This window comes from Pangasianodon hypophthalmus, chromosome 16 (assembly GCF_027358585.1).
Source record: "Pangasianodon hypophthalmus isolate fPanHyp1 chromosome 16, fPanHyp1.pri, whole genome shotgun sequence".
NCBI lineage: Eukaryota > Metazoa > Chordata > Actinopteri > Siluriformes > Pangasiidae > Pangasianodon > Pangasianodon hypophthalmus.
The window spans coordinates 24,167,145-24,180,833 of record NC_069725.1 but is presented as its reverse complement, the minus strand read 5'-3'; the positions used below and the strand labels follow the sequence as shown (position 1 = coordinate 24,180,833).

Sequence of the window (13,689 nt, the reverse complement as noted above, 5' to 3'; positions counted from 1 at the left end):
GCATGTAGAGTGTGAACCGTTCTCAACACTTCACTTGCTAGCTAAATTAAAACCTGAACATCGTGTGAATTGTTACAGGCATCAGACGACGCTGGCTTCCCTGCAGCCCTGCCGCAGTAACAGACCTGTATAACATCCGCTATGAGAATCTGCTGGCTAGTTACCTAGCAAACAATAAACAACAGCTGATGTGCTAGAACTGATTTTGCCAAGAACTAGCTAGCTAGCTAGCTGTCATAACCAGCACAACTGGCTAATGAGCTAACATCAGCTTTCTCTCTCAGTACTAATACTAAACTCAGTAGCTAGCAGCAGCTAACAGAAACACTTTAAAAGGCTTTTTGGGGGAAAAAAATGGTGGAATTTTAACTTTAACAGATGGCTAATATGAAATTCCAGATCACAGCTTTGTGCCTCTTTCTAATGCTAACTCCATAGATGCTAATTTTGGATTGATTAATGAATACAAACAATAACTGATGGGATAAAACGTTGTTGTCGTTGGTAGTGGACTCAGACTCGGACTTCTGTACCCCGAGACCGAGGTTTATTATGTACTCGATAAACGTATAATAAACTGTTTAATAATAAACATATTAGTAGCTAATGATATCTGAAACATCATATCACTAGTAAGATTAGAAATAATAATAATAATAATATTTCAGCTGATAGCATGATAACGGTTTTAGCCTAAGCTGCGAATGCTAAGCATCTGACATTTTTATACAACAGATCACATTTTTTTTTTAAACTATCTCTAAGTATTTTCTGTATTGCAACATCATATTTAAGGTGTTTCGTACACAGCAAATAAATTATTTTTGAAAGAAAACATTCAGCTGTTTGTTTTTTTCTCCTTTATATGTTCTACAGATGTTGATCATGTGACTTAAAGATACAGTTTGTACCTGGATTGTAAACAAGACATTAAAGTTGAACTTGAGATTTTGTAGTGTTTACTATTTCATATAAATAAATATATTTATACATATAAGAACACTAAGTAAAGCATTTCCTGTTAACTTTATGGTTACAGTAAGTTTTTTCTCACTTAACATCATCAAGAGCTAATAAACTTGCAGTAGCAAATGAACAATAAAGCCGGGAGATGTGACGATAATTTATCGCGATATCGATATTATATGTCACAACACACTTTCTGACTAGTAATGTGAGGAACGTTTACAGATTTTTAAACATTGTTTAATGTGATAATGTTAACGAAAATAAATTAAATGAGGATTTTCAGGGTTTTTTTTTTTTGAGATATTGTGGGTACTAAAGATATTGGAACGAATCCGGGGGAAGTGAACGCGAGTGCAGATGAGTTTTAATAAATAAACAAAAACGAACAAACACAGACAAGGAAAAGAAGCAACAACTAGAAAAACTAACAGAGGAGCAGAGCAAGACAAGCGCAACATAAACACAAGCTACTCACAACAACAACAATAACAAACACCACCATCACAACCACAACACCAACAACAACAACAAACAACACCCGCAGCAGCAGCAACAGCAACAAACAACACCAGCAACAACAACAACAAACAACACCAGCAGCAGCAGCAACAACAACAACAACGACAACAAACAACACCAGCAGCAGCAGCAGCAACAACAACAACAACAACAAACAACACCAGCAGCAACAACAACAACAACAACAAACAACACCAGCAGCAGCAGCAACAACAACAACAACGACAACAAACAACACCAGCAGCAGCAGCAGCAGCAGCAACAACAACAACAACAACAAACAACACCAGCAGCAACAACAACAACAACAACAACAACAACAAACAGCAGCAGCAGCAGCAACAACAACAACAACAACAACAACAACAACAACAACAAACACCAGCAGCAGCAGCAGCAACAACAACAACAACAACAACAACAACAACAACAACAAGTCTAAGAACCACAGCACTCAGCAACAAGAGAGACGACTGGCAGAACTTATATAAGGGAACTAATCAGGGGACCCAGAACAGGTGCGCGCAAACACAGGAAGTGATCCAGACAGCAGAAGAAGAAGAACAGAACTGGGAGTGAGGCTGAGGCTGCCCTCTGCTGCTCTGGAGGGGAATTTACCAATGATAAATGTGATCTTTTCTTTTAAATCTGAGTTTTGTATTGAATCTTTAAGATGTTTTTTTTTAAATACAGATTTTTAAAAATATTTGGATGTTAAATTATTTATTTTTCTAAATATAAATTCAGTTTCTTCTTAGATATTGCATGTATCATGATATCTTTTTTTTTTTGACTTATACACCAGAAATTAAATTCTTAAATGGCCGAGTCAGTCACCTGACCTTGACCTGAGCTGCTCTTCAATTACTGAAGACAAACCGAAGGCAGAAAAACCCGCAAACAAGCAGCAACTGAAGGCGGCTGCAGTAAAGACCTGGCAAAGTGTCTCGCGACAGGAAACTCAGCATTTGGTGATGTCCAGGGGCTCCAGACTTCAGACAGTCACTGACTGCAAAGGATTTGCATCCAAGTAGTAAAAATAATCCTAATATTTATGATTATATTAGTTTGAGCCTGTGAAAATGGAGGGACTCCAAATGGTTAATGCAATATTTTTGTAAAAACCCCTTGAATTAAAGCACATCTTAATTGCTTCACACATATATATATATATATATATATGAGACATTTTTGTTATATCAAAATTTGTAACTCGATTAGAACAAAATAAATGTATAAAGGTTTGGAGTTAAGGGCTTGTTTTGCATTTAAAGCTTTTGTTTTATACAAATTTCTAGAAATTTATATGAATTTCAGCCACATTGTCTTCGCTTGTTTGAATTTATATACGTTTTTTTCAAGAGATCAGATTCCTAGCTCGGTCATTTTCTCAATGGTTTGTTTTAAAATTGTTACAAGATTAAAATTTTTTTTAAAAAGACGTTTCTACGTATTTGTGATAAATCGAAGGCTTAGAGCAACAAATCTGCATCAAACAAAATTTTCCTCACCATATATTTTCTCTGGAAATCCTGCCTCAGAGTTATATGGTGTTTAATAGATGCCACGATGGACCACAAGTTGTACCACTGGATTATTGTGCCACAGTTTTGCCCTTGTCTGAGAAAATACCTTATTTTTTTAGTTGACTTACTGTGTGATATTGTCGGTATGGATAAAGAATAAAAGAGTAAGGGTTAAATGCTTATAGAAACCGGATTTTCGGGAATAAAAGAAGGAATATAATAGATAAAGCTAAATATAAAATTTCCAGTAAGCACAATTCTATTAGAGCAGGTTATAAACAGAAAGGTCAGGAGAGAGTAGTGGAGAAATTGCAAGGCTTTTCCACATGTTCCACTCGCTGCTCGATAATGCTGAAAAATTGCTGTGCAGCACCAAATTGCACTTTCTCTGTGCTAATCTATAAAACCATGTGAAAAGTGGACGTGCAGTACAGGAAGGACGCTCTAAAAAAACATCTAAAGCAAAAAGTGAGGAACATTTGAAAAGCCTGAGAACATCTGGAGTGTTTTCTACCGGAGAGAACTGAAGTCATTCAGGGAGCAACATTTCAGGTCTGATTTAGCGAGCTGATGTGAAAAGATAAAGAGGATGGGGACATGTGACTGAGTGCGAACCGGTCTTATACTAAATCCATTAAAACTCTAGATTTAAATCACTTCATCACTTTATCTGTAAAGAAAAAGTCACCCTGAAGAACTTGGGCTTTTGATCTTTATAATTAATATGTCCATGATTTTCTTTTTAGTTTAAAGTTCTTTCATGGTCTCTTTCATGGTCTCTCTCTTTTCACCTGTATTAATGGTTTACCCACAATGCAGTTCAATATGAACCTCTTGATAGTGGTGCAGTGGGATTTAACCCTTGCTTCATCTCTACCTAAAGAGAGTGATGCGGCGGCGCTTTAGTGCTTTAGTCAGTCCGGCTCTCTCGCCTCCTCACCTGTACACTCTGCTCTAACACATCAGCTTCCAAACCTTCAACTTTCACACTAACACCATCATCAACACCATCGCGCTCGTCATCTCGTAGATCGCTAACTACCCGAGACGAGTCTCAGCTTGCGTCGTACAGCTGCACTGCATTCTGGGACTTTGAGTCTAGTGTTTGCAGTGACGTCTCCACTGCTTCTATGCTGGATTTCTCATGAAAACGGTGGTCGAGAAAAGAAGCTGTTGTTGTTTTGTTTTTAGGAGCTAACAGCGAAGCTTGAATGTTATCACTTAAGAAAAATGTTTTTCTTTTGAATGCCAAAAAAAACGCTCACAGGAATAACGGCATCAACCGACAGTTCGCAGCAGAATCACTGAACTAAATCTAAACGTATTTCATGTAATCCACAGGGTGGAGTTTTCCTTTAAAACGACTCTGAAAGCTGTTTTTTTTCCACATGTACACTCCTGAACCATTTACAGGTTCCTCGCACACCACCTCGGGATCTCTCCTCATCACCCTCTTCATCTGAGCCTCATGCAGCAGTCGTATTATTTTGCTCACGGGGCAGCTGCACATGCGATACCTCACCTGTACTTCGTCTAACAGCTACCTGTGAGGAGAACGTGATGATTACACTCTCCTCAGCTACACACCGCTGTGGCTGTGATAGACTTCGAGCTCACGATCCCTCGATGATCATCACAATCACAATCCTGTCATCTCAGACCTCCTCTTAAGACAACGAGAGAGTTTTTATTTCGAGCCAGAAAGTGGAGTATTTTTTAAACAGCAGTCATTCAGACGACCTGAAGACCAACCGAGAATCAATTTCACGAACTGATGAAAAAGACTGAAGACAAAAACGTGAAATATTTTCTGCTTTACAGACCACATGGAGGGAGATGGATGTAGAGTCACGTTCCAACCCTGGAATCCTGGAAAACAATTTCAAGATTTTCTTGTTTTACTAAACTTAGACTGAGAGCGCTGAGGAAAAAAAACAGCTACGAGAACATGAGCTGGTGGTTTAAAGTGTATTACATCGCCCTGTAACTCTTAAACTACTAAATAATTACATTTTAATGATTTAAAAATCATTTTTCAGCAGCGAATCTGAGAAAATATTTATGTAACCATTCAAAAAGTGTGTTTCCTCATTCTCAGGCTACAATATCTCACTTTCAACAGATTTGAATTATTAGCATAAAATTAACAAACACACAAAAAGGGACACAAGCACATTAAGGACTTTCTAATGATTTACTTAAAATTCATTTTTTTAATTAAAAATTTGCTTTCAATCTATAATCTGTGTAACGAGATTGAACTTTCAAGCCGACCTCGTCACTCCATACCACAACATTGAAATCAAGAAAAAAAAAACAATGAGAGAACGTAATTTTCTTCTTCCCATGATCTTCAGGAAATTTCACTTCCGTATTTTTATCCGTTGTCTTTTACTGCAGGTTCAGTTTGTCTTTTTACGCTGACCTTCTACACCTCAGTCAGGCAGAAACACTGAAATACATGTGCTTTTTCACACTCAGCTGCACAAATTCATCAAAAACATTTGCATAAAACATGGTAATTATTCTGCTGTTCGGTTTCACAAAGTCATGTAGAAACACATCTGTATCCAGCATCAGTTTTTTCTGAAAATATGTACAAATGTCAATTTTGTTCTGCCTAGAATATATTTTTAAAAAGAGAATTAGCCTACCAGGCTACACGGTGCCACACAAGACAAATCCAGTTATTTTATTTCCACCGTCATTGAAGGGAAATTTACTTCTACGTGAAGAGCAAGAGGAGAAAAAATACATTTAGGAGCATCACAGTAAGTTTAAATGAACATGAGGAACATGGATAAATAGATAAATAAACACAGAAATACATAAAAGAAACAAAAAAAAAAGAAAAAAGTAAGACAATACATATGAAATACAGCTCAAATGTCATGTTTTTGTCAGTTCCTAAAAGTTTAGAGCGCCATATTAGGTTTATGCTGTAGTTGTTAAGATCCAGGAAACAAAAAAAATCCCAAAAAATGTTCATGCTAGTTGCTAGCTGAGTCTTTAACTTGATGTCCAGTCACATGACTGGTGGCTTTAAAAGCTGAGAAAAAAATTATATATATATATAAAACAACAGGTACACAAATCTGAGCTAGCATGTTAAGGGTTATTAGCTTGGCTTAGCATGCTAGCACAAACCAGGAAGTGCAGTATATCCCTGTCGTTAGATTGGACATTGCAAACACCGCAGGCTGATTTTGGTTCTTGAGCTGATCTGTTTTTTTCTCGCAGCATGGTTGGTTAGCATGATTCATTCCTATCCAGCTAGTTTGCTAGTTTTAGCAATGTCAGGCTAAATTAGCATTTAAGTGATTAGCATGGACCTGATTTTGTGTAAAACTCACAACAATTCACAAAAACAAAAAAATAATAACAATTCTACGAATGCTGTTCCATCCCCTCAAACTAATACGCAAAACGAAACGTAAACCCGAATCAAATTACAGCAAGAAGTTAATCCATTAATCCGCGTATATCGTTTATGTCCAGATCGTCCAACATGGCCGCTATACGTTGGTCTCGAGGCCGTTCATGTCGATGGAGCAGTGCTCCTTGTCCTTGTGTTTAAGGTGGCGTGGGGGCACTGGGGGTATTTTACGCTCGGGAGGCGGGGGTCGCACTCCTTCCTCTAACTGCATGAGGCGAGCGACGTCCGGGGAAATGAGCTCAGGTTTGCCCCCTGCTGGAAGCGGCTGGAAACTGCCGTTATTCTGCTGGCAGTTCATCAGCTGCTGGATGTGGACGGGTTTCGTCTCGCAGATTAGAGGAACCTGAAGAGAGAAGGAGAATAAATGAAAGAGGTGGAGATGATAAACTCGGACACTGGCGCAGCAGACAGAGCAAACTCATTCTCCGGGGTTGTCTTTACGTTCCTCCTGTCAGTCATGTTATAGACACGCCCCCAAGCCCCTTCACCACGCCCCCAATCTTCACTGCTCAGAAATGAAGGAGTTCAGTTCTAAATGGCAGCGTTTTAGGAAAAAGTTTTGATTTACTACAAAAAAAAAAAAAAGAAATAAGTAAATCTAGACACTATTTTTTCCAAGACGGAGAATCCTGCTGACTGCAAAGGGGACGAAGCAAAGGACACTGAAGTAGCTACATTTCTCCTGGACAGGAAATGAGATCATTAATGTTATAAATTAATACAAATAATTTGCCATTTTTTCTTGTTTTATATCTGGCCAAGTACATTAAGATGAACAGTGTAGTTATACTGGCTAATGAATTTGATCGCTAGTCTTGCAATTATAGCAGGAAAGCTGAGGTAATTGTAATCCAGGCTGGAAGTGAGGCAGAGGGCGTCCGGTGTCATGGAACATTGCTGTAGCTGTAAACTTCCAGACCTGCTCTCGGAATCGTCCATGCATTAACAAATCATGTTCAAGTTGTTTGATATATCTGTATTTCACAGTTTCATATAGATAAAGTCCGCTGATCACTGTAGATTCTGGGAGGCGGAGCTTTTGTGTGCATGGCGTTTTTGTAATTCACCTTTTAACCACTAGAGCTTAAATTTTAGAGCCTGAACGCACCTTCAAGCAAAAACACTAATGATGACGTCATCAAGCAAGCGCCAGCTAAATACACGCTCCATACATCTATCCAGAATTGTGTTTCTAGAGTTTCTATCTTCTCTTAAAACCTCAGACAAGCTAAAATCCTTCCATATTTGGCATTTATTTAATTCACTATCTACAGATTCATATCTGCATATAAACACTGTGTAGAAACCAGACTACCGAAGTAGCATGCATCGGCCTCGTCTTTTCTCCGCTAGTCCACTTTTTTTTGTGAAATCCAGGAAAATAAAGTGGACTTAATCCATGCAGAGGCAGCGGGCCCACATATTTTGGCAGATAACTGATAATGGGATCGTCCTGCACACATGGTGTCCATTAAAAAGCTGATTCTGCACAGACTGAACCTTTAACCTCAATCACAACGTCTAAAAAGCTATCGTTCAAGCAAAATTCCTTACAAAAATGTCACGCTTTACCTTAAAGGTGATCAGTCTGTCCAGACGTGTGTGTGTGTGTGTGTGTGTGTGTGTGTGTGTGTGCTTGTTTTGTTTTGCATTGCAGCGTTCAGGCTGATGTAGCTAACAAGTAAATTAGCCTCAGGCTGATTGATTAGCGCTGGGGTGAGGGGAAAATGTATGCATATTTTTAATTATTTCTTTAATCTAGTGCGCTGTATTTGAGTTGATAAATCGGTGCATCAATAATGAAGATAAGTGTTTACCTCCAACGTCTGCTGTTGTTAAAAGTCCCTCGTAAATAAAGCTGACGTCTGTTGAAAAATGATCCAGCAGCACTTTAGTGTCTAACGGCAGATAATGAAATTCTCAGCGTCTTACGGTAATGCTCAGTGAAGACTGTGCTGATGAATCACTTTATTAAGTGTGTGAACTTCCTGCATCACTCCAGCATGTAAATCCTGTTCCTCTGAGAGGAGTGAAATGGATGTTTGCCTCAGATTGAAAAATGATCTCTACTCGAGACACCTGGCTTCCTGTCTGCTTTATTGTCTAAATATTTAGGCAACATTGTGCTCGGCGTGTCTGACATTCACTCGGGCTTTTCTCTCAGTTACCTCCAGGATTTTCGCTTCTTAGAAAAGAATATATGTTTCTCAATCTTGTGGTGTTCATAACCAAACTCTCTGTTAGCATGACATCTGGCAGTGATGTTAACATGACCCTGTGTACAGTCTCAGGGAATGATATGTTTATGATATGACACATTTATGACATGACATTTGACATGGCACAGCACTTATAACACCTGACACGACACCTGACATGACACATTTATAAAATGACACATTTAATACGACATGTTTATGAGATAACACTTATAACACCTCACATGACACATTTACGACATGACACCTGACATACTCATTTACGTTGTGCCCTCTGACATGACACATTTATAACATGACTTTTGACCTGACACAGTTATAACATGACAAATTTATGACATAACATGTTTATGACACAGCACTTATAACACCTGACATGACACATTTATAAAATGACACATTTATTACGGCATGTTTATGACACAACACTTATAACACCTCACATGACATACTCATTTATGTCGTGCCCCCTGACATGACACATTTATAACATGACAATTCACATGACATGACATTTCTAACACCTGACATGACACACTTTTGACACGACATTTGTCATGACACACTTATGACATCTGACATGATATGTTAATGGAATGACACGCTTATGACATGACATCTGAAATGACACAAGGTTCCAGGGAGTTATTACCACTTGTCCAGCAACAGTGTTCTTCTTTTCATTTGAACAGTAAGTGAGTGACTTCAGGAACTTAATCTAAATACAGAACAAGACGTGACTCACTCCGTCTCCCTCTTGCATGAAGTCCTTCCTGCAGATGTGCGCCATGATTCCTGTAGCGAGCGCGTCTCCCATTACGTTCACCATCGTGCGAAACCGGTCCCTGTTAACACGGGGCAAAGGGCAAAGGGCAAAGGTCAGATGCTGAACACGGCACAAAAGAACACACAGCTGTCACAGCTGCGATGAACATCCAAGAGTTTCACTTGTGCGTGCGTGTGTGTGTGTGCGTGTGCGTGCGTGTGTGTGTGTGTGTGTGTGTGTGAACTGTAAACTGATAGTCGCAAACCAAATACAAAGTACATGCATGAAGTTTGCACACCTGTGAGATTAAATATGGAACAAAACACTCTATGAGAGCAAAAAAGTGGATTGTAAACATTAAATGTGACTATAAACGGTTAAAAAGTACGACATTATTTAATAAAATAAAAAATGTTAATTATTGGCAGATGACTGTGGTGTAAGAGGAATAAAACACTTGAGGACATGATACAATAGGAAAATAATGAACTGTGTAGTAACAGTGACTCTGCTTTGTTAATTAGTTTCCTGTAATAGCCGTGTTGTGTAGTTTTCTCTCTCCATAATCAACACCTGAACAAATCAGAATCCAGAATTCAACTTCCCCCTAAACAATGCTGGATGAGGGGCGCCAATACTTAGTGCACCGAAACCGATAATTCTACGCTTATTAAGTATTATCTTTACGGTAAGTGAACCTGATCAACTGATAAAGTCGGTAAAAGGATTTTACTCACAAAGCCCAGTCCACAGCGATGATGAGTGTGATGTCATCGGTCGGCAGGCCGACGGAGGTCAGCACTATTACCATGGTAACCAGACCAGCCTGCGGGATGCCTGCCGCACCGATACTCGCTGCTGTAGCTGTGATGCTGCGAAGCAAACGAGGAAAAAATGTAAAACAAACCAAAATAAGAAACAAAATATTTCACTGTCATATATCATTTTTTCCCTCGAAATCTCTCAAACACACACACTACAGAAACAAAGGTCAAAGGTCAAAGGTCTACATTAACTCTCCTGTTATAAATGTTATAAGTGTTAATGTCGTACCTATGTAACAATTCCAGAGTTTAATAATAAAGCTGTTCGCAAGCTAAAATAATTTCAAACGAGTTTTTGTTGTTGTTTTTCTTGTGAATTGTAATGTGGGCGGGGCTAACAAGACTGTTATTGATAAAAACACGTTTCTGATTACAACCTGACCAGAAGCAGCTCTGAATTCCTGCACTACTGCACTGAGATTCCATTAAGAACGAGATTTGTGACGGAGCTTTAGACTCGACTGTGTATTTTAATCCATGTAGTCAGAATTTTCTGAGTTTTGGGGTCAGGTGAGGTGAGACAGAGAGAACAGTTGCTGGAAGAAGTGATAGCAGGAATGAAGAAAAAAGGGAACGGATGTCTGAATGGATTTTACTGGTGATTTTTTTAGTCACTTGGTCAGTGTTTTGCTCCGTTTGCACAACAACAGCAATCAAAACAGCAACAAACAGGCAAAAACCACAAGCTTTCCACCCACAGCGAGGCTACATCTTTTACTCTAACACCATATGAGACCATGAAAGAATGTAACAGGAACATTACATGAACGTTACATGAACGTTACAGGATTGTTATAGGAACGTTACATGAACGTTACAGGAACATTACAGGAATGTTACATGAACGTTACATGAATGTTACACGAACGATACATGAACATTACAGAAATGTTACATGAATGTTACAGGAACGTTGCGTGAACATTACAGGAATGTTACATGAATGTTACAGGAACGTTACAGGAACATTACAGGAATGTTACATGAATGTGCCACAAGCTTTCCACCCACAGTGAGGCTACATCTTTTACTCTAACACCATATGAGACCATGAAAGAATGTAACAGGAACATTACATGAACGTTACAGGAACATTACAGGAACGTTACGTGAATGTTACACGAACGATACATGAACATTACAGGAATGTTACGTGAATGTTACAGGAATGTTACAGGAATGTTACGTGAATGTTACAGGAACGTTACAGGAACGTTAGTTTGTAATTATTCAGTAAAAACATACAGTAGTGCCTGTAAAAACAAGCCTTTGGTGAATGTTTCTTGTCAGTTGTAATCATACGAGAACATTTCAGGAACAGCGCTGATTTTGTTACCCGAAATAGAAGGTTATCAAATGGTTCCCAAAAATCTGATGCTCGGGAAAGTTCCGTTTTTTGTTTTTCAGTTGAAAAACACTATGGACTTCAATCTTATTGTGGGACTGTGTGTTAAATTACACTCCACTCTCACACAGCTCTGTAGCTAATCAAAGCACTTTCAGACCCTTGAAACTGGCATGTACGCTCTCGAGTGCGTGTGTCACTTTGCTCTAAGAGGAAGGAAGCAACAAAATTAACATAAGTGCATGTCCAGTCTGCAGTCCGTTCCATGTCCACGCTGTGTTGCACATCATAACAACTGACTACAGCGGTAGGAAGATATGTTTCCTGTTGATCATCTGGCTTATTCGTACACATTTGTAGATCTGACCATCAGTACAATTACAATTAAAAATGATGAAAGCCTACATACTGAAAGACAATATTAAAACGTGACAGATGGCGCAGCTTCCAGTACTTTTATCGCTTAACAACAGACCTTGATACAGAAATGCAGATTCCACTTTTTTGTACAGTTTTGTACAGACTATCTTCAAAGTTACACAGGAAGTCAAGGTCAGAAATTTAAAACATTAACCTTCTTTTTATGCTCCTCTGCAACCTTGAAGAAACTTCTGGAGCTTTGAAAAACCCTACTGCTGTGTTTCAGTATCAGAGAACTGTCCAAAGAACCTGTGTGGAACCTTTTCATTAGGGGCTTTCTCTCAGCGGGAGTGATTCAGGGCCATTTAATAAAAATGAGCGTTGCAATTTACCACACGAGACGTGAAAAGCTTTTAGTGCCTAGAATATAACACAAGCGCCATCAGTACGTTTATTTTCTGACTTTTGATCAATCCAGGTAATGAAGACTGACATGGGCAAACACGACTGTAACAGTTTTCACTCTGAAAAATCGTTAAACAGCTCCAGAGACAGCGTTTGGGGAAAAAAAAGAGTGTTATGGATTTAATTGAATAATTAACTAATAAAATGTGTTTTTATAAAGAAAAATATTCCGACACATATACGAATATAGAGTGCAGTGAAATTCTTCCCATATCCAAGTTTAAGAAAATAAGAGAAAAACTACTTTATTCATTATTTCTGATTGGTCAGAAGGTGTTGATTAATTTTCTAGAACAGCAGCTCTGCTGTAGTAGTGCAGGTTTATATTAATGCGCTCGTTACGGTTTCCATGGTAACAGCTCATTCTCAGGGATTTGTGCAGTGAAGCCTTCACTAATATTAAACAGATTAAATAAATCGTTGTTATGGTGAAGTGTTCTGTAAGGAGACTTTGAACATTTATGGAAGGAGTCGTCAGTGTCAGAGTGCGTCCTGCACTTCCTGTCCCGTCTTTACCTGATGGTGATGATCTGGCCAAAGTCCAGCTCGTAGTTGTTGACTTGAGCGATAAAGATGGCCGCCACAGCCTCGTACAGCGCCGTGCCGTCCATGTTTATGGTGGCACCGACAGGCAGCACGAAGCGAATGATGCGCCGGTCGATGTGGTTGTTCTCCAGCAGGCACTTAAAAGTGATGGGCAGCGTGGCAGAGCTGAAACACACACACACACACACACACACCAACAACAACACATGCACTTAGTGTTAATGAAGCGTCGAGAGGATGAGATTCAGCTATCACGATTAAAAGGCTGTTTAGCTCACAGAGATCACGTCACACATTAATACACGATCTTCTGAACAAATGTTTTGTTGCTGTTCTTCTGTGACGTGACTTCAGTGTGGGAAAATGTGGCACTGTTATTATAGTTAAGAAATGAAAATAATCAAACAAATGTAATAAATTATTCTTGACATTTATTTAATTAAGTAACTAATATTTTATTTTTTTTTTAATGAATTATTAAAATAAATAAATGTGAATATAAAAACAAATAACAAATAAAATATAGTTTATTCATTAACTACTGCTAATAAATTAATAATGTATTAACTGAGGAATTAATTAAATAAAATGAGTTTTAGCTATAAAATAAATAAATAAATAAATAATAATTAATAAATAAATAAATATCATATAAACTTAATGTATTAGTTTGATTAGTTAATTCACTTGATCTTTAATCAATTATAAAATAAA

General features: G+C 38.3%; 1 protein-coding gene across 1 annotated transcript in view; it reads right to left on the bottom strand.

Moving 5' to 3' along the window:
- Positions 1-5,376: 5,376 nt before the first annotated feature.
- slc1a7b (solute carrier family 1 member 7b) overlaps positions 5,377-13,689 on the bottom strand; it is a 40,742-nt gene continuing 32,429 nt past the window's right edge. The window contains exons 8-11 of the mRNA XM_026920900.3: positions 12,946-13,140; positions 10,173-10,307; positions 9,415-9,514; positions 5,377-6,793 (exon numbers count right to left, since the gene is read on the bottom strand). Of these exons, the coding sequence (XP_026776701.3) occupies positions 6,530-6,793; positions 9,415-9,514; positions 10,173-10,307; positions 12,946-13,140 (694 nt within the window). The 3' untranslated portion in view covers positions 5,377-6,529. The remainder of the gene's footprint in view (positions 6,794-9,414; positions 9,515-10,172; positions 10,308-12,945; positions 13,141-13,689) is intronic.